This window comes from Halichoerus grypus, chromosome 6, assembly GCF_964656455.1.
Source record: "Halichoerus grypus chromosome 6, mHalGry1.hap1.1, whole genome shotgun sequence".
Classification (NCBI taxonomy): Eukaryota; Metazoa; Chordata; class Mammalia; order Carnivora; family Phocidae; genus Halichoerus; species Halichoerus grypus.
The window spans coordinates 103,636,387-103,658,752 of NC_135717.1; the positions used below are offsets into that span (position 1 = coordinate 103,636,387).

At 38.1% G+C, this 22,366-nt stretch overlaps 1 protein-coding gene across 8 annotated transcripts in view; it reads right to left on the reverse strand.

Annotated features, from left to right (window-relative positions):
• Window positions 1-155: 155 nt before the first annotated feature.
• SINHCAF (SIN3-HDAC complex associated factor) overlaps window positions 156-22,366 on the reverse strand; it is a 32,203-nt gene continuing 9,992 nt past the window's right edge. For 7 of the 8 annotated variants that reach the window (XM_078075839.1, XM_078075843.1, XM_036111059.2 and 4 more), the window contains exons 2-6: window positions 17,505-17,652; window positions 15,816-15,915; window positions 13,892-14,018; window positions 6,716-6,866; window positions 156-2,243 (exon numbers count right to left, since the gene is read on the reverse strand). In XM_078075839.1, the coding sequence (XP_077931965.1) occupies window positions 2,084-2,243; window positions 6,716-6,866; window positions 13,892-14,018; window positions 15,816-15,915; window positions 17,505-17,632 (666 nt within the window). In that variant the 5' untranslated portion in view covers window positions 17,633-17,652 and the 3' untranslated portion in view covers window positions 156-2,083. Of the gene's footprint in view, window positions 2,244-6,715; window positions 6,867-13,891; window positions 14,019-15,815; window positions 15,916-17,504; window positions 17,653-18,562; window positions 18,709-22,366 lie in introns of those variants that run through there. The other variant, XM_078075842.1, reaches the window with a different exon arrangement.

Below are 22,366 nucleotides of genomic sequence, written 5' to 3' on the forward strand. Positions count from 1 at the left end.
ACGTCTTTTATTTTAAAGTATTTCTCAGTAAGGAGGACTTTTTTTCCTTCATGGCTTATTATAAAACTTAGGGAGTTAAACTGAGTATCTGTGAAGGCCAAAAATGTTAGTTATTCTTACCTAAGAACACCTTTTAAACAAAGCCACAGAACAGCTTCTTTTATTTTCTAGTAAGACTAAATTTATTCAATACCCTAAGTAAAAGTTTTGATTATAAGTATCCAACAGTATAAAAAGTACAAAACAGATTTGTAGATTTCTAATATATTAATACAAAGTGCATGACTACATACAGTACATCCTACAGGCAAAGAGGTGGAGGGGGAAAAAGAAGACTGTGGTTGAGGTCTAGTAATAAATAAATAAATACAGAAGTAGAGATGATCCATATTATAGTATATTCTACCACCAATACTGTAGCCAAAATGTACAAAAAAAAAAACCAAAAAACCATTTCAAAATTACGGGAGGAAGATGGTAATGGCTGGGACTCTTGGAACACACCTCAAAGGCTGTGGGAGAGCCAACCCAACTCACTGCGTAGTCTGTGCATATGGTGGCTTGTAGTTTGTGCCATAAGAAATATAAAATTTTAAGTTTAGATTAAGAACTATAAAACTATAGGGTGCCCATAGAAAGTGGCTCACTCCTTGTTATTTATACTATCCAATTTTAAAAATCCAGTTTTAAAAATAAGCACTGAGTCATGTTACGGTAAGGTAGGCAAATGATCCTCCCTTATTATGAAAAGTCTGAACTGGTGATATGTTCTTCCTGAATGTTTAGAAAAGAGGCAATGAGAGTACTTTGGTTTGGGTTCAAGTAAAAGGCTTTCAAATGAAGATTTTAGAACTGAAGAGCTCTGTGTTCAGGATTTATCATCTAATATCTCAAGGTTCACAAAGCCTGACCATAAGAAGCCAAACCTAAACCAACCCACTCAGCATTAACACACACCTCTCTTCTTTTAGTAGAATTTTACTTTAATAGAGTGAAAAGAAACCCAAAACCCTAATAGATTAAAACAAGTCAAACAACCACTCTACACAGATAAAACCTTCACAAAGGTCAACTGAAGTAATCCAGAGCTAAAACTGAATTGTGCAGATTTTCAATGAAGTCACCAGTCATGTAACACAAACAAAAGTCAATTATTTACACACTAGGCAAGCCCTCTAAGAAATGTGCCCCAAGAAGCATTAACCTTTGTTTATTTGTGTATGCCATCCTGAAGACTTGCACATTTTTTCAGATAATTTAACCTTCTTAATAGAATGTGATCTCTACCATGTGGTAATGCTTTGGTACTATTCATTTAGGATTGCTCATCCTAAAATTTGACATTTCCCCAGAGGAGCTTCGATTCTGCTTTAGAAGTTTCAATATAGATTAAAATCTTTATCAAATATCAATATGGAGGGAGGTGACACAGGATGCAACATATACAGTCAAGTTACCTCTCTGTGTATTGAGAAATTACTCCTTCAAGGTATTTGCACCAGAGAGCTTAGTCTGTCCTGCTTCATATTCAGTAGTACAGGTTTGAATCATCAGAACCTTGGCAAGACCTTATTATTGCAAAATTATTAACAACTACCTCTAGGGGCAAGTCCATGTTACTGAGTTATGACAAATTTATTATCATGAAGGAAAACAAGTATAGCCAGCCATCTTAAAAAAATGCCCCAACCACTGCTTCTCAATATAGAAAGACTAAAACTACATACGTTTATCATACAACAAATCCCATCTCTGTCCCCTGAAATTCCCCTAGTTTCATTCATTAGAAGGGGATTAAAAAAAAAAAAAAGACTTAAAGAGCACTTTACAGCAGCATTCAGCTTTCCTATGAAATACTCAGCATCTTAAATATTATGTACACTTCTTTTTTTCTTTTAGTAAGCTAGACACTGGCTTCAGAGTTTGTGGAACTGGAGGAGAAATAACCACCCATTCAAAACTATTCTAGAAATTGTCTTTTGGCAGAATAGCAGGTATCAGAGTTAAAAATAAGAGGGTTTTGTTGCTTTGTTTTCTTTGCAAAATTTAAATCGTTTTTGTTCCCCTTCTCCCTAAACCTCAGTCACCACTCCTGAGTGGAGATGGGCAGAGGCTCTGGGCCCTGCTCCTCCGGCTTCTCAGCAGCTGTTTTCTTATTGCTGCAGCAAGGCTTGAAGAGATGCGTGTCAATGAGGACTTCCCCAAAACGGCCTTTATAGATAATCCCGCAACATATTTTCTGTCTAAAAGAAAAAAAATGGGAAACAGATTAATAAGGTAGAAAACTAGTAATACAAGAAAACAAAGGGGGGAAAAAATCTACATCCTTATAACTAAGTACCACATGAGCAAGCATCCCCAATTAGCTAAATTATGGGAATTACCCAGGTCCCTTAAATCTCACACTGGAATCTTATCAAATATTAAGGGGGGCAGGGGTCATTCTGAGAGACAGCAGTTTCAGAAGCTGCTCCTAACATTGTAAACTGTTTCTTCTAAAAATCACCGACTCTTGGAAAAAAACAAAACAAAACAAAACCCACCATCATAAACAGGCTGATACAACTGGTAAATATATATACAATCAAATATACATAAAGGCATAAAAAATGACAATACAACAAAACATCCATGGATCACATACTCTACGGAAAAAAAAAAAAATCATTTTTTATGAAGTACACTTGTATGCCCTTCTCCAATCCCACCCTACCCCATCTCATTCTCTCCTCCTTAATTTTAAGCCTATCACTACTTTTTTTCTTTACACTTCATAGTTTTACCACATCTGCATCTCAACAGATATTGCTCGGTTATCTTCTATTTAAAAGAAACACATATATGGAATCATACTCTATACTGCAATTTTTTTGCTCAACATTGAGGTTCATAGCTATTGTTAGGCAGAGCCTTTATTTCATTTTATGTATAGAATTGTACCACATAAACATACATTCATCCACTGTCCTTTTACTGGGACAACTTCCACTACTACAAATATGCTATACACACATCAATGCATGCTTAAACGTTTTCTAGGTTATGTTGCTGGGATACAGAAATGGAAACATGTTCATGTTTACTCGAAAACACCAATTATTTATCAATGTGGTTCCCTTGTATTCCTATTTACTAAAGGTTTTAAGTTTTGAAGAAACATTCAAATTTATCAAACATCTTCAAAATACTGCTAAGATGGTAGGCATTTTTTCCCCTCCTTTACAAACTGTCAATGTGGCAAATTTCTATCAGCTGATTTTTAATGTTTAAACCAATCTTATATCCCTAGAATAAATCTAATCTGGTCATGATACACTCTTTTGGTATCGAAGTTATGTTAGCCTCATAGAATGCTTGGAGCCTACGCTCTCTTTTACTCATCATCTGAAAAAGCCAATGCAAGATCAGAATCATTTGTTTCTAGAATGTCTGGTAGAACTTGCCTAAATGGGTCTGGGGTTTTTGGACGCAAGACTTTGACCAATGCATCAACTTTTTATACTATACAGGTTTTCTATTTTTTTTCTATTTTTTCTTGAGACAACTTAGGTAAACTTTTCCTACTAATGTATCCACTTCACCTATATGTTCAATTTATTGGCATACAGTTGTTTATAATGTGTGTCTTTTTTTTTTTTTTTTTTAAGATTTTTATTTATTTATTTGACAGAGCGAGATACACAGCGAGAGGGGGAACACAAGCAGGTGGAGTGGGAAAGGGAGAAGCAGGCTTCCCGCTGAGCAAGGAGCCCGATGCGGGGCTCGATCCCAGGACCCTGGGATCATGACCTGAGCCGAAGGCAGATGCTTAACGACTGAGCCACCCAGGCGCCACCTATAATGTGTGTCTTTTAAATTTGTTTTATTTATAGCTAAATCTCCCTTTCGTTATCCAAGATGCTTATCTGTATTATCTCTTTTTTCTTTATCTGCTTCATCTCTAGTGGTTTTTTTGGTCAGGTGTTTTTCAAGATCTAACTTGTTTCTTTACTGATCCTATTCGCTGCATACTGGTTTTCTACTCCCATTTGTTTCTACTCATATCTTTTTTTTTTTTAAGATTTTATTTATTTATTTGACAGAGAGAGGCAGCGAGAGAGGGAACACAAGCAGGGGGAGTGGGAGAGGGAGAAGCAGGCTTCCTGTGGAGCAGGGAGCCCGATGTGGGGCTCGATCCCAGGACCCTGGGATCATGACCTGAGCCTAAGGCAGACGCTTAACGACTGAGCCACCCAGGCGCCCCTCTACTCATATCTTTAAGACCTCCTTGCTTTCATTTTTCTTTGTATTGGGCTTCATTAATCTTTAAATTGGACACATATACCACTTCATTTACTTTTAGTCTTTCTTTTCTAAGCATTAAAGGCATTAACTTGGGGGCGCCTGGGTGGCTCAGTTGGTTAAGCGACTGCCTTCGGCTCAGGTCATGATCCTGGAGTCCCAGGATCGAGTCCCGCATCAGGCTCCCTGCTCAGCGGGGAGTCTGCTTCTCCTTCTGACCCTCCCCCCTCTCATGCTCTCTGTATCTCATTCTCTCTCTCAAATAAATAAATAAAAAATCTTTAAAAAAAGAAAAAAAAAAAAGGCATTAACTTGGGGCACCTGAGTGGCTGAGTTGGTTAAGCGTCTGTCTTCAGCTCAGGTCATGACCTCAGGGTCCCATGATGGAGACCCACATCGGGCTCCCTGCTCAGTGGGAAGCCTACTTCTCCCTCTTCCGCTCCCCTCTGCTTATGCATCCCCCTGCTGGTGCACGTGCTCCGTGCTCTCTTTTGCGCAGACTGTCAAATAAATGAATGAATGAATGAATGAATGCATTAACTCTTCCTCCAACTCTTTGAAACTTCGTATCATTTGTTCTGATTCGTGGTATTTTTCAGTTATTCTTTAGTTATAAAGGTTTTCTCATTTATATTATACTTTCTTCTTTGGACTCATGGTTTCTTAATTTACAAATATATAGAAGTTTTCTATTTCCATCTTGTTTTGCTAGGTATATTTAGGTATATTTTTAAATATTCTGCCCTGCCCTTCTCAACTCTGGAGGTTTTCACTCTTTTTTTTTATTCTTCTAGTGGTGACATAGTTAATCTAGTCCCAAAGTTATTCAATATATTTATTCTCAACAATGCAAAGGATGTTAGGATACCTTAACTCTTCTCACTATTACTGCCTAGACTTATGTTACTGTCTTGTAATTCGCTTTTTTTTTTTTTACTCCCACAACTATTGTTATTTCAAACAGTCAGTGTTTGTTCAAATTCACCTAAATGTTTGCTACTTTGTTTAACTATCCTCAGAATTTTAATCTAGGATCTCTTTTTCTGCTTGTAGAACTTTGTTATTTAGGGTCAGCTTGGCAGCAAATTCTCAAATTTTTTTCCCCAGTCAAAAAGTCTTATACCCTTGTTCATGAAAGATTTTTTTTTTTAGTTTATTTATTTATTTTAAGTAATCTCTACACCCAACGTGGGGCTCAAACACAATCTCATGATCAAGAGTCACATGCTCTTCCAACTGAGCCAGCCAGGCACCCCAAAGGATACTTTTGCTACATATATATAATTCTAGGTTGAGAATTTCTATCTCTTGGTCCATTGAAAATATTAATCTATTGTTTTTTGGCTTCCTTTGTTCATGCTGAGAACTCAGCTTTGTATGTTTGTTGTTCCTTTGAAAATAATGTCTTGGGCGCCTGGGTGGCTCAGTCGGTGAAGCGTCTGCCTTCGGCTCAGGTCATGATCCCAGGGTCCTGTGATCGAGTCCCGCATGGGGCTCCCTGCTCAGCAGAGAGTTCACTTCTACCTCTCTGTCTGCCCCTCTCTCCCTCCCCCTCCCCTCTGCTCGTGCATGCTCCCATGTACACGCTCTCTTTCTCAAAAAAATAAATTAAAAAAAACAATTAAAAAAAGGGGGGGTGCCTGGGTGGCTCAGTCAGTAAGCGGCTGCCTTTGGCTCAGGTCATGGTCCCAGGGTCCTGGGATCGAGCCCCACATCAGGCTCCCTGCTCGGCGGGAAGCCTGCTTCTCCCTCTCCCACTCCCCCTGCTTGTGTTCCCTCTCTGTGTCTTTCTCTGTCAAATAAATAAAATCTTTAAAAATAATAATAATAATAATAATGTCTTTATTTTCCCACTGCTTAAAGATCTATCTTGTCTTTCATGTTCCACAGTTTCACCGTAACAAGTCATCTATGGGTGAATTTTCTCTACCATAAGATAAATGCTTATTATCTCACTTTTGTTAGTTTTCCCCAAATCTGTGAAAAAGAAAACCCTTAATCACTTTCTCTTTGAATATTCTCTTTCTTGGTCTATTCTCTTTTTTGACTGTGGGGGCCCCACATTCACTTAGCATTTTGGCCTTTGATTATTCCTTTTTAATTTACTCACCTATCAATGCTATTTTTAAAGACTTAAAAATATGTATTTCTACCTTTTACTTTTTTCAGTGAGAGAACTGGTCAGAATACCTAGTCTACTCCATTATAGGAAATTCCTATTTAGGTTCCCTAACATGATTTTTATTTTACATCAATTTTAATAGGAAAAGCACACAAAATCCCAACTCTCAGCTCAATTCTTGCTTAATCCACCTCCAACCATGTGTGCTACCAGCTGTTTGCCAAATGCCATTTAATTGCTAAGGAAGTGGGAAACCATTGCCTGTAATTAAGAAGGTTTGCTGGTTAGAGAGATATTTTCTGTTGCTTTTACCTTTTCCAGTATGTGAGATCTAAAAAGGAAAAAACTGGCGTTCTGTTAGAGCCAGAGGCCATCTCTGTATCTGAGCCATCATCTGACTGGTTACTGTAACAAGGAGACTGAGCTGGGGAGGCACTTGAGGTGGTACTGTGAGCATCAGAATCTGTAATAAGGAGAAAAAAAAGGTATAATTTCATTATTATATGCAACTAAGGCTCAGCATAAAAAACTGTGAATGAATTAGTAAAAGGATTTATTTTCTATTCACTACTTGTATTTGAAGACATTTGTACTAAAGTGTTTCTAAAAGAAAATGAGGACATAAGCTTCCAGGAAGATAAGAATAGACATACTTTTTCCCCATTCCTCCTACTACTACTAAATAAGTACAACTAAAAACCCTGGATATTACATATAAAACAATCCTAAAGACTCTAAAAGTTGGCAACAATTAGAGAGCTTGACCCAAGGAAAGACACGGTGGTGAGTTCCCTAGTTTTTATGGGTTTTCTTTTTGCCTCATAAATCCCAGTCTTGGAGCTACAGAAGCCAGCAACCCAGAAATGCCAAATGGGTATAGATCCAAAAAAAAAAAAAAAAAGTGCCAACAAAACCCTGCTCTCTAAACAAAAGGCCAGGAACAAACTGGTAGCCTAAAAAGACAGCAAACTTTTATTAGACAATAATCACTCTACTCAAGCACCATAAAAAAAAAAAAGGACCCAGCCCCACCCACCCCAGCATAGGCCAAGTGGGGAGCCTAAGATTTCCATCCTTGTAAGATTGGTATGAAACCCTCAACAACTCCACCAGGGTGTCAAGAGGAAGCCTGCTGAAGAGTCAGCCTTTCATCATGGCCCACCAGGAATGAGTACCCCCACCATGTGGGAGCTTTAACTCCCACCCCCATCCCATAGCAATGAGGCGCTCCTCCCACCTCAGGTGTCAGTGGAGGTTGAGGGGGGAACCTGACTTTTAACACCTCTGCTACAGGGGTGTCCAAAAAACCCAGTAAAATCAAAGGTTTAAATAAGATCCATAGCATAATTTTTAAATGTCCAGGTTTCGATTTTTTATTTAAATTCAATTTAATTAACATATACAGTATTATTAGTTTCAGAGATAGAGTTCAGTGATTCATCAGTTGCATATAACACCCAGTGCTCATTACTTCAAGTGCCCTCCTTAATCCCCATCGCCCAGTTACCTCATCCCCCCACCCAACCCCCCTCCTGCAATCCTCAGTTTGTTTCCTACAGTTAACAGTCTCTTAATGGTTTGTCTCCCTTTCTATTTTCATCTGATTTTATTTTTCCTTCCCTTCCCCTATGTTCTCTGTTTTGTTTCTTAAATTCCACAGGTTTCAATATAAAAAAATGCCTCAGGGGTGCCTGGGTGGCTCTGCCGGTTAAAGGCCCGACTCTTGATTTCGGCTCAGGTCTTTGATCTCAGGGCCTGCAGGTTTGGGCCCCACTTTGGACTCCACACTGGGCATGGAGACGACTTTTAAAAAAAAAAGAGGCGTACCTGGGTGGCTCAACTGTTTAAATGTCTAACTCTTCATTTCAGCTCACGGTCATGATTTCAGGGTCCTGGGATCAAGCCCCATCTAGAGCTCTGCTCAGCAGGCAGTCTGCTTGAGGATTTCTCTACCTCTGTCCTTCCCTCCCCCCACCTTGCACTCTCTCTCAAATAAGTCAATCTTAAAAAAAAAAAAAAAAATCCCTCATAGGGGCACCTATGGTAGAGCTCAGTTGGTAGAGCATTTGACTCTTGATCTTGGGGTCATGAGTTCGAGTTCCACACCCAGGGCAGAGTTTACATACATACATACATAAAAGAAAAATTTTAAAAAAACCCATATCCAGAACCAAGATCTGAAAGAAAAGGTAAGCAGATGTTAGCACCAAGATGACAGAGATGTTAGAATTAACGGACCAAGATTTTAACAGAACTATGACAAAAATGCTCCAGTGAGCCATCATGAACATGACTGAAACAAATAAGAGTCTCCATGAATATATCTCAGTTTAAAAAATAAAAGCTACAAAGAACCAAGTGGAACTGATATTTGAACTGGGGAAAAAAAGAAAAAAACCAATAAATGAAATAAAAAGCTCAGTGGATGTGCTTAACAGCAGAATGGAGGGAACAGAGGAAATAATCAATGAACTGGAAGAAAGAACAACAAAAATTACCCAACCCGAACACCACAGAGAAAACAACTGAATAGAGACTTAGAGACCTCTGGGACTATAACAAAAAAAAATCTGCAGTTGTGCCACTGCAGTCCTGGAAAGAGAGAGAGGGTGGAGGCAAAAATGTACTCAAAGAAATAGAATGGCTGAGAACTCGCCAAATTTGGCAAGAGACATAAACCGATATATTCAAGAAGCTGAGCAAACCCCAAACAGGATATACTCAAAGAAATCAATACCAAGACACACCATTAACTAAATTTCTTAAAACTAAAGATAGAGGAAAAAAATCTTAGAAGCCACCAAAGAAAAAAACAATACCTTACCTATAAAGGAAAAACAGTAAGATTTTGATCTCAAATGGAATAAAGGCAATTCATCAGATACAAGCTAAACATGATTTAGTATTTTTGCCCTTAAAAGACAAGTCAAATTTACAAGCCAGAAAAGAAATGTTTTGGTTGATGGTCACCATGCTCTTAAGGCTTTCATGCTGCTATTTTCCAGTCACAACAATATCACAAGTAAGGGTCAAGCTTACCACACTCCCCCCTCCCAGGATAGGTGGATAGAGCAATCCTCAAAGAACCAATTATTTTTTTTAAAGATTTATTTATTTGAGAGAGAGCGAGCCCATGCAAGTGGGGGGAGGGGCGGGGGAAAGGGAGAAAGGGTCTCAAGCAGACTCCACACTGAGCATGGAGCCCAAATGGGGACTCCCATCTCCTGACCCTGAGAGATCACAACCCAAGAGTCTGACACATAACCCACTGCGCCACCCAGGTGCCCCCCAATGAGTATTTAGTAAGGACGTACCTATTACATATCAAACCCCATTTCATATGCTACATGGCAAGAAACAGACTAAAAAAAACCCTATGAAGAGAGCTTATAGTGTTTTGTATTAACAAAAGTTTACCTACAAAATCCTCAAGAATAGCAGGCTTTAAGAAATAAGTCTACTGGAATGTTTAAAAGACTTCCCCAACAATCAGAAGCAGCAGCAATCAGCTCGATGCTGGTTTTGAAGAAAACTCACTATCCTAGGAAGTGCTTAGTATCTAAGAAACAATTTTGAAGCTGCAGTTTATTAAACCATTTTCTACCTATAAAAATGGCAATTTCATATGGTTTAATCTAACACTTGGGATACTAGAATAAAACTAACTATGTAAGAATGCAGTAAGGAAGAAAATTCTCTTCTAGAATGCAGGCCTGGAAATTCTTCAAAGAACTACAATTTTTAAAATCTTAAAAATTGTGGAATTTGAAAAGGCACAAAGGAGTAATTATCTAGCATGGGGTAGGTAGAGATGATAAGCAAAGTAGTGGAAGCAGAACACACCATGCACAGGAAGGGAACTGACTCAGCCCAAATATTCTTTGCCTAAAATAGGACCTCCAAAAGACTCACTAGGGATTTTCAACTTTATTCCATAGCAACCAGAATTCATTGTAGATTTTAAGAAGGATGACAGGGGCGCCTGGGTGGCTCAGTCATTAAGCGTCTGCCTTCAGCTCAGGTCATGATCCCAGGGTCCTGGGATCGAGCCCTGCATCGGGCTCCCTGCTCAGTGGGAAGCCTGCTTCTCCCTCTCCCACTCCCCCCTGCTTGTGTTCCCTCTCTCGGTGTCTCTCTTTCTGTCAAATAAATAAATAAAATCTTAAAAAAAAAAAAAAAAAGATGACAAAAAGAATAACATTTATATAGGAATTTGTTTTGTTTTACAAAACCCTTTTTAACCTGATTATCCCCATTTCTCAGATTAGAAAAATATGGTCCAATGTTCAGTGCCACGAGGGTCACATATTTGTTAAGTTTCAAGAACAGTAACTCAAATCCAGATCTTTAAGCTCTAGGTCTAATGCCTTTCCAGTACACCACACAAAAGAAAGAATATCTCAGAAAGAGAAATAAAGGTCAGGTACACACAGGATGCATGGAAGCAAATACATAACCAGAGGTAACTGTTGTGTTGCACACAGATGCTAGCAATTCACAACGCACACGGGAAAACCCTGCTTCAGTCTAAGCGTACAAAGCCCACACACCTTTTTCAAAGGGACTTATTTTCAGTCTCCAATCCCTCCCTCCACAACACAGCTTTATAATAAAAATCTAAAATTACACTGGAAATATTCCCTTAGGTAAGGCAAAACTGAGTCAGGTATCACTTTCCCTATAATTAAAGGGAGGAGCTAAGAATATACATATGAATAATCAATTCCTCTAACCTTCAAGTGGTAGAAGAAAATTACTATTTCCCAAATGTTCATTAAAACTTAGTTGGAAAAGAGGGTAGAATTCGTCTTTTTCTCTTCCCCGGGTGATAGCTGATTAAGAAGGGAACATATGTAAACAAATAATCCAGTTACAAAATGGGCAGAGGACCTTAATAGACATTTTTCCAAAAAAAGAAAAGAAGGACAAAATATAACAAGTGTTGGCAAGGATGTGAAGAAAAAGGAACCCTTGTGCACTGTTGTTGGGAATGCAAACCGGTGCAGCCACTGTAGAAAACAGTATGGAGGTTCCCTCAAAAAAATTAAAAATAGAAATATGTGATCCAGTAATTCCACTACTGAATATTTACCCAAAGAAAATGAAAACACTAATTTGAAAAGATGTATGCACCCCTATGTTTACTGAAGCATTATTTACAATAGCCAAGGTATGGAAGCAACCCAAGTGTCCATCTATATAGATAAACAAATAAAGATGGGGGGATTGCACATGTATGTATATGTGCACACACACATGCAGAAATATTACACAAAAGAAGGTTTGCAATGATGTGAATAGAGCTAGAGAGTATTATGCTAAGAGAAAGACAAATACCATATGATTTCACTCATATGTGGAACGTAAGAAATTAAGAGATGAACATGGCGGGGTTGGCAAACCAGAAAACAGACTCTTAACTATAGGGAACAAACTAGGGGTTACTGGAGGGCGGGCGGGGGGAGAATGGGCTAAATGGGGGACGGGTATTAAGGAGGGCACGTGTTGTGATGAGTATTATATGTAAGTGATGAATCACTAAATTCTACTCCTGAAACTAAAATTACATTGTATGTTAACTAACTGGAATTTAAATAAAAACTTGGGGAAAAAAAACATTTTTTAAATAAAAAAGAACATGTATAATTAAAATACACACATATTTGATATTACCTAAATATTTTACTATAAAGTATTAAAATATTTTAGCCAAAGATTAAATATATCATCAGAATAACTATGGACTAGTAACACCTACTTAAAAGAGCAGAAAGTTAGCAGAAGATCTGCAAAGATTTCAGAGTCGTGGGTATTGATTATACTACCCCAGAGAGCAGGGTGGTATTACAGAAAGAGCACAGGACTTTGAAGTCAAGACAAACCAGAGGTCGAATTCATCTCTACCATCTTTACTAAGTGACCTGGGTCAAGGTTAAATCACCACTCTACTTCCTATCCTAATCTCTAAAACAAATTATTGAGATAGTTATGTATGTAAAGTGCTTGGTACATATACCAAAATGCCCAAGAGATGATAGTTCTCCTTTCCTCACTCTACCTTGTTAGTATATTTAACTATCTTTTACCATTATTCTAAAACAAGCATTGATTGGTAATATTTTGTCCTACAAATTGTTATTATATTTGTCCTACAGGGTCCAACAGATTGTTCTTTTAATCCTGAAAACTCTATTACCAGTCCACAACCCCTTACCTACAATTTTGAAAAAGCTCTGAAAACAGAAAGTTCGGCCACAAAATCTGGCCTGACCTGAATTATAAAATTAGGGTAGCTAAGGGACGCGTGGGTGGCTCAGTCGCTTAAGCGTCTGCCTTTGGCTCAGGTCATGATCCCAGGATCCTAGGATCGAATCCCACATCGGGCTCCTTGCTCAGCGGGGAACCTGCTTTTTCCCTCTGCCTGCTGCTCCCCCTGCTTGTGCTCTCTGTCTCATTCTCTTCCCCACCTCCTCTCAAATAAATAAAATAAAAATAAAATCTTATTAAAAAAACATTAGGGTAGTTAAACCTGACTAGCCCATGCAAGTTTTATTTATTCCACCTATGTGAATACTCCTAAATTTGTGCTACAGAAATACTAATGTGTGTGATTCAGTAGTGCTGCCTTAGAAACCCTCCCACTTGATGCAAATGCTACATATAACATTATATGCACTGCATTTCCTTTTCAAACCCTGAAATTCTAAACTCCAAAATATTTAAGTGCCACTACAGGTACTCTCTCCTTCAACAACTTCCATTAAGAGTATATGAACCTGGGCGCCTGGGTGGCTCAGTTGGTTAAGCGACTGCCTTCGGCTCAGGTCATGATCCTGGAGTCCCGGGATCGAGTCCCACATCGGGCTCCCTGCTCGGCAGGGAGTCTGCTTCTCCCTCTGACCCTCTCATGCTCTCTCTATCTCATTCTGTCTCTCAAATAAATAAATAATAAAATCTTAAAAAAAAAAAAAAAAGAGTATATGAACCTGATACTAGTTTGTCATTCCTTTCCCATTCCATCACACACAACACACACTGCCCCAGAAACCTAAAGTCCTGAGGCTAGCTTTACTGCAATATGTGAGTTATGATCTCTACAGTTACTTTCCAGAAAACCTGGGCTTTGGTCTCATATTGTCCACTAATTATTTACATACCTTTTCTGCACATCTCCAGACCTCAATTTCTTTATGCATAAAAAACAAGTGAACAAACTTGAAAAACGCATCTAGAAAATTTCAGACGGTAATAAAGAGATCAGAGCAGTCAGAGGGGTCTCCACACAATCTGAAGAAGTGGCTAGTCAAAGTACTCTGATGGTATCAAGATTAGAGTTTCAAGAGTCCATAGAAGTATCTCTACAGTACATAATGCCTTCACTTTTTTAAAAGAAATTTAAGAAATCTATACATACCATATGCCACCCCCAGACAAAAATAAAAACCAAACAACTATCCTTAAGTACCCATATTTCAATATTAAACTTACTGTGACGTTTAAATTCCTTCTGTAGTTTACTGATCTGGTTGCTTTTTATCCTGTTTCCAGATAGAGTTTTCACTTTCTTTGGTTTCAATGTAGTCTTCAGACTGGGTCCTGCCCTTGCATCTACCACCTGGAAGAAAATACTGAATATTTAATACCATTTAAAAAATGACACCTCTTGTATTCCGTTGGTTCAGATAAATGCCTATGTGAAGAAGCCAAAATTGAGAACCAATTTTCTACTCAGAGTGTTTGAGAGTCCACATGAACTTTTAATCACCACATGATAGTAAAGAATAAACAGTTCATCTAGTATTTTCTTCCTTTGAAGCAAGCAATACTAACAGTGTGCTGTACAAAAAATTGGAATAGATTTGTATATGGTAAGAATGACCAAGAGGTTAAAGAAAATCAAGCCTAACAAAAACTAACATTTCTATAAGACAGTGTTTTAAGGTTTACAAAAAGCTTTCATACACTTTTGATTTTACCCTTCACTACAAAGTAGTAAGGGGACTATTTTTGTTACTCCAATTTAGGGTGAAGGAAAACAAGAGAAATTCTCTTTTGCCTTATTTCACTAAGATAGTAAATGGGCGAGAATGGGTAGAAAGGGGTACAAGACCAAATCAAGGTTTTCACACCTACACTTTATGCTCTTTTCACTATACGCTTTTATCCCTGAGGTCATTTACATGGCAATGGTATGTTCTCTCACCGCCTAGCATGGCACTGGTCCAGCCCTGCATGGTACCACTTCTCATGAACTCATTCACCTTTACTAATTGCACATTTCCACCCTTAAAAAGGTTGCCATCACCTTCAAAAATCACAATTTGGATTGTCTCTGGATAAGCTATTAATAAGAGAAAACTCACTTTTTAAATAACTTTTTTTAAGTCATAAGACCCACAAAAACCTATCATAATAATGTAACATGGTCACCAAACGACAATGTAAGGCTAGTGTTAGGAAAAAAGATAAAGAGGGGCGCCTGGGTGGCTCAGTCGTTAAGCATCTGCCTTCGGCTCAGGTCATGATCTCAGGGTTCTGGGATCGAGCCCCGCATCGGGCTCCCTGCTCCGCGGGAAGCCTGCTTCTCCCTCTCCCACTCCCCCTGCTTGTGTGTCTGTTCTCGCTTTGTCTCTCTCTGTCAAATAAATAAATAAAATCTTTAAAAAAAGGAAAAAAGATAAAGAATAAATGTCTGCCTGCTTAAAAACAAGTATTCTGTATAAATGCCATAAACGTTCTAAAAGCTAGCATACAAAAGAATTAAATAAGACTTAACAGTGTTGTTTTGGTCATTGAAAACCAGTGACCATGAGCAAGTAGAACACACATTTACATACCAGTATGACCTCAACTAGATTTAAATATAGAGAATAAGAATAGCTTCCACATAATTGATCACTATGTGTCAGACTTTCTATAATCTTATTCAGTTCTCTTAAGAGCTATGAGATAGCTATTATCCTTGCACTTTATAAGTAAACGTAACTTGCCCAAAGTTCACAATTACTAAGTGGTAACGGCAGGATTCAAATCCAGTTGATTCTAAACCCTATGTGCTCATGATGGTACCACACAGTGAGTTAGGATAAATGTTATCCTAAGAGATGAAAAAAGGATCCATGTCTAATTAACTGGAGGAATGTGCGTTAAACCTAAAAATATGTGAATGTACACTGTGAATCTCTAAAATGAGGATATTGGATACAGCCTTAGGGAAATGCTACACCAAGCTATTTTGCTTCTAAACATGCCAGAATGTTAAGTAATTATATCTGAGCAGTAACCGGTGTTTTTCTTTATTTTTTTCCACTTTTCCATCTGAGGGATGTACTACTTCCTAAATTAGGGGGAAAACTAAAGTTACTTTAAATGTAATAGAGGTACAACTGACAAAGACAAAAGATGCACTAACATGATTCCAGTTTTTTTTCGATCCTGCTGGCAATTTCTTCCACCTTTTCACAAGCAGGACACAGGCGTTACAGATGTCTCCAGAACGGGTCTCATGCAACCTGAGAAGAAAACAATCAAACCTTTATTAGTCTCATTTACGTTAAAGAACTCATGCAGGGGCACCTGGCTGGCTCATTGGTAGAGCATGCAACTCCTGCTCTGGGGGTTTTAAGTTTGAGCCCCACGTTGGGTGTAGAGATTACATAAAAATAAAATGTTAGGAGGGAAAAAAAAAGAATTCATGCAATTACATTTCTTTTAGAAAAAAATACACCCGATTATAGTTTATAGATGCTATTTCTAATTGTCCTGGGTGACCCAGTTCCATTGTTTCTGTGGTACTTTTTGTAAATATAATTAAATCCTTGATCCAATGAACCAATTCTATGTACTGCAATTTGGTCATCCTAAAATAATGTTTTTAAAATTAAATAATAGTAAAATTTAAGACCTAGAGAAGATCCTCGACACCACGGTTTCAAACAATGTAGTCCAATTAATCTTTCTGAAGTGTGTAGGTACTTCCACAAACAAAATGTCACCTTTTAAGTAAAATAATGTATCATGATATTCTAGTTTTACAAGACACGTAACTGGAGAGGCACTGTAATTTTTTCAAAATGACTGCATCTGCATAGGGGGAAAAATCTATAGGACTAGTCACCAAGCTCTTTTTAAAATTTTATCTTTGAGAAACTTCCATTTAATACACTTTTCCTGTATTATAAATACATACAGAAAAATACTGGTAACTTTTATCATGTATACCACTGGAAACAGTAAGAGAAAAATGTAATTTAAAAAGGCAAGGTCAGGAGAAATTCTTTGACAACCTTCAAAATAATTACAAAATCCAGGATTAACAAATAAACAATCAACAGGTATTTTGATTAAAAAAAGGTGGTAAAAATAACTTCTAACATGGGAAATGGTTCAACACTAAGTATTTTACCCAAGTATTTGTCAGAAAGTAAATTCCATTCTATTAACCAGAGGTTTATTGTCAAAAGATAAATGAGGGGCACCTGGATGGCTCAGTCAAGCGTCCAACTCTTGATTTCAGCTCAGGTCATGATCTCAGGGTCCTGGGATGGAGCCCCACCTACTGCCTGCACTCCGCAGGGAGTCTGCTTGATTCTCTCTCTACCCCTCCCTTTGCCCCTCCCCCCCAAATAAAGAAATCTTAAAAAAAAAGATAAATATAGAACAAAATTATAAAATGAAACATACCCTGACAGACTTCAGGGCAGAACATTAAGTCCTGTTATTATCCTCAGGAGGCTGAGTTAAAATACGTTTCCATAATTTAGAAAAACAATGCAAAGAATAGAAAACTATCGGAAGATGACTATTAAGAGAGAATAAGAGTAAAGTCTCTATATATCTTGGAGTTAAAAACAAAAAAGTTTGTTTGGTATAACTAAGGGGCTTCCAATACAGTAGTTCCTTATAATCTGGAAAAGGGTTAAGTGGTCAGTATTGTTTGGTTCGTTTTCAAAGCAAGAGCCTTAAAATAGCCTAGATGAGAATGCAAGTGATTTTAATTTATTAGCACGTTACTCCAATTGCCTGCCTTGCTTGGAAATATTTCCGTAAGCTGTGATCTTTTTCACTCTAGGAATGGTAAAAAAACATCAGATGATCTTACCCAAAACAGCTCTGGAAGTCCTTTTCATAGCGTTTACTGTCAGTGAATCGAGAACTGGAGGACTTCGCTCTGCAAATACAGCAGCCCTCTATACTTCGGTACATCTTTGGCTTGTGAAAACCAAACATCTTTTCTTCTGGGCAATAGTCTGTAAAGCCAAGGGAATTGACACAGCTTTGCTGAGGGCTGTAACAAGGAACCATTAAAAGAAGAGTTCTCTGCTCCACCACACCCCCAGCAACTTGCTATTATATGACCAAGCCAGACAGGAGGGCTCTGGGGAAGACCTCCCGGAACTACCTCCATTCTTGGTACTAGCATGGCAAGTGCATAAAAACACACGGAATAGCTCAGTTATTTAACAAGGCCTCTACCACACGTCCTTCTACCCCACTGGCAACACTCATTCCAAAAATGAGGGGAGGGAGGCATTTTTTAGAAATCAACTTTTTAAGTAGAAAATATAACAAACTCTCCCCACTATAAAATGATGGAATCATACACAATGAAGGACACATCCTAAAATTTAAGATAAGGCACGCCCTTCTATTTTGCACCTTTGCATGGATACGATTCCCCGCTGGGGAAGTTCTGAGCATTTACCATGACCACTATTTGATACTAAGAACAAAAGTAGCTCAATATGCATCAATCCACAATACTTTGCCCTATGGGAAGTTAGAGGGGATTTCTTCTGTGATAAATGGGAAGTTCTAAGCCAGCAAGTTGACTCTGAATTAAAACTACTGAAAGGAGGATGTAAAATTCACAAAAATCCAGGGTCAGGATTTAAGAAGAATAATTTTATGAATTAAAAACAAGCTCCTATTTCTTGACCATTGGTCTAGTTCAGCTGTTACAGAAGTCTCTGGAGCTCTTCTATGAAGCCCTGTGCCTGAGAGCAGTAATAGTGAGAGGCAGATGTCCAAGAAATGTAGAGTGAGATAAATGATGATTCTCATGATAAAAAAAAAAATCTCAACATCAAGCAAGGAAGGAAGACACAACTCTAGAGCTACATGTAGCAAACAAAAATGTAGCTGGCAGTAAATAACCACCTTAGAAGAAATTTAGAATATCCAAACCAGGGGAGCCTGGGTGGCTCAGACGGTTAAGCATCTGCCTTCCGCTCAGGTCATGATCCCAGGGTCCTGGGATCCAGCCCCGCATTGGGCTCCCTGGTGAGCAGGGAGCCTGCTTCTCCCTCTCCCTCTGCTGCTGCTTCCCCTGCTTGTACACTGTCAAAAATAAATTAAAAATCTTAAAAAAAAAAAAAAAAAAAAGACTATCCAAACCAAGGGCCAGTTTCACCAGAACATCTGGTGTTCTTTTATGGTATCCCATAAGAGAGGAACTAAAAAGGCAATGAATATAGAAGCTAAACCCCAATGGGTAAGTGTTAAGAGTCCAAATACAAATCATCACAAAAGCATCACATACAGCATCAGTAAGAAAAAATTATTAATACCAATTAGATTGGTGCCCATAGTTTTAGGAGTCATAACCACAGAACATCCTCTTTTAAAAGCTTTTAAAGGTCTTTTAGAAACACACTGAAATATAGGAGTGAAACAAAAACTTTGGTATGTCTTTGGATGATCTATCTGATCCCATTCCATCTCAATTCTGGTTAGTATACCAGAGCAGGTATTTACAAAAGCAATTCACAGAAATAATCTAATATCCAGGCTGTGTGTGTGTCTGAGATTGAGGGATTCTGAAATATGGACAGAGGATTTATGATTTATTTTTAAGAAAATGTTTTATGAGCAAACAATTAGCTAAACACTGAAGCTTTCCTTTTAAACAGGGGCTATTGTTTATCAAGTGTTCTTTAATGTTTTTGTTGGTGAGGGAGGCAGGCAAAGAAGGGAGATGGGGCGGGGCAGAAGGCCACTGATGCATTTCAATAATTAAGCCTAAACAGTTATTTCAATTTAAGAATTGTTAAAACAAGAAAACAAAATATTCCTAGTTGATTATTTTTGTTAAATGGAGCACTCAGGAATTTGATTTTTTTGAGAGAAAAAAATGAGGAAGATACTCTATATAGTAGGAAGAGGTATAGTAAGTAAGGCCTGTGAAATGAGAGAGAGTTTCTCCCAAACAAACCCAAACGATAAATTAAAAGAAAATGTCCTGGGGTGTCTGGGTGGCTCAGTTAGTTAAGCGTCTGGGGGTTCATGATCCCAGGGTCCTGGGATTGATTTCAGCATCGGGCTCCCTGCTCAATGGGGAGCCTGCTTCTCCTCCTGCTCCCCCTGCTTGTGCTCTCTTGCTCTGTCAAATAAATAAAATCTTAGAAAAGAAAAAAGTGTCCTGAAGAAAATGACTGTGTATTCCTGTTTTGAGGCAAAAATGTTACTCTTTCCAGTCCTCACAACTAACCTGTGGGCTCTCCAAACTCCCCTAACATTCTCCGTTACTACCATCAAGGTCAAAAGTCCACACTTCCTCTTACAGTCGCCAGCTTCATCAATAGCTCTAGGAAACTTCAGCCTCCCTTCTCAGCAAGGACAAAGGAAGTACAGCAAGAAAGGCCAGTTCATTCCATTAATACACAGACCAAATCCTATTACAACAGATAGATTCCTATCTCTCCACTTACAATCCCCTTCCCTCTCCACAAATAAACATACCATCAAAACCATACAGCATTCGGGTCATCTCCGAGATAGGAACTATCTTCAATGAGGCTGGATTTGACCAAGAAACACAGTTTGTGCCAGTTATTACACTAGCAAGCTTTTAAGGAATGCTAGGGTTACAGCTAAATACTGAGGCCTTCCGTTTTATAAGCAGCTATTATGAATCAAGTGTTCATCTTCAATATGATTTTTTTGTTGGTGGGGATCTCCACAAAACTTACCCAACAGTCCCCACAAGACATCCCAGTCTTCAGATTGAGTAATATTTTTTTAGATATCAGAGGAAATCGCCTGATATCTTCTGACTGACAATCCTTTATGCAGCTCTGAGACCTAATGTTCGTCCTGATATAATTCTGCTTCAATGTCTGAGAGGGAGTAAATCCTAAGGTCCACGCTCTTCTAGGCAGTGCTAAATGCAGTAAGGTACAAGGCACTCACCTGATGCAACACACAAGTAGTGTATGAACCTTTTAATGGATCACTTAAAACCTATTAAACCTTTTCTGAGCTTATTCCTGCATTTGAGAGGCACCTGGGAATCTGCAGCAAATACACAGGGGTTTCATTTTGGGCTTTGTTTACAGCAACCCAGTTAAGCAGTAGTTGGTGTTTTAACCATTTTGAGCTTTGGAGAGCCCAGAAATTAAGGAAAGTATTTTCACAGAATCTACAGACCCGCTAATGTTTAAAAAAACAAAACAAAACAAAACAACCCTAAAAAACCTACCCACTGTCTGGAGGAAAAGGACACAAAATGGCTCTAAAACCAACTTACTTTTTATATTTGAGAAGGTGGTAGGTGGGTGTGACACAACTATATTTTAAACCTGGAATTTCTGTTATTTCAACAAACCTGGTAGTTCCTTGGAATACTTCTTTCCTAGTCCCACATTTGTGCAATATTAAACGATTCCTCCAGAACAATTTTATTTGTTCAAAGGCACTGTAAGCTATTAAACTATTTGTGACTTTTGCATCTATTCTCACAGGAGTCACATCATTCGGCACTGTTTTCACAGACGGAAGCTAATACCATCTGCTTCCTAATTGATGAATAATTACAGAAGAGAATGGGCACCATACAATCTTGCTCTTAAGTGTGTGGGGAAAGCAGAAGAAAATTAAGCTTTGAGATAAAGCCAAAAATCAGGAAAGACTTAAAATGCTTATTAAAAACTGCCATTTATCTTCTAAAATTAGAATAGTGGTGATGGTTGCAAAACTCCGTAAATATACTAAAAACCACTGAATTGTACACTTTAAAAGAGTGAATTTTATGGTGTGTGAATTATATCTCAAAAAGCTTGTTTTTAAAAATGAAAACAGGGGCGCCTGGGTGGCTCAGATGGTTAAGCATCTGCCTTTGGCTCAGGTCATGATCCCAGGGTCCCGGGATTGAGCCCCGCATTGGGCTCCTGGCTCAGCGGGGGCCTGCTTCTCCCTCTCCCTCTTCCCCTGCTCATGCTCTGTCTCAAATAAATAAAATCTTTAAAAAATAAAAATAAAAAAAATAAAAATGAAAACAGACTGGGTTAGGAATTTTCCTGTCTTTATACATCTTTGTAACCTCAGCATCTAGAATAATCCCCGTCACTTAGTAAGTACTCAATAAATGTGATTAAACTTTTTTAACAAGTTATTTCTTTTAAAAAGTTGGTTTATATAGCATTTCATGTTTTATAAGGCACTTTCATTAACATTATTTCTTTGGCTGCTGTCAGCCAAATAGCCACAAATTTTTACTGTTCTGTCCAACTTAATCCAATCTCCTAAAGTTAAAAAGATTAAAGTTAATAGTTAAGTCAGCAAAAACCGTAAGAGAAGTAACTGTAATTATATGGGCAAAATATCATATATAGACAACAAAAAATGAATTTAAAAAAAATGCAACAATTAATTCTAAACATCTGATTAATTTCCTGGGGTTTTTTTTCCCCACTTTAAAGCTGCACACTTCATATAAAATCTAATGATCAAATTAATTAAAGGATGGGGAATGCAACCTTAGTGTTAACACAAGGAAAGAGTGGGGTCAACGCTGTGTATCAAAGATACAAAAGGACCAATTCTATTCTTTATTTATTTATCAATTAATCTCTATGCCCTATGTGGGGCTCAAACTCAACCCTGAGATCAAGAGTCCAATGCTCTACTGACTGACTGAGCCAGCCAGGAGCCCCATCAAAAGGGCCAATTCTAATCTAATCTAAT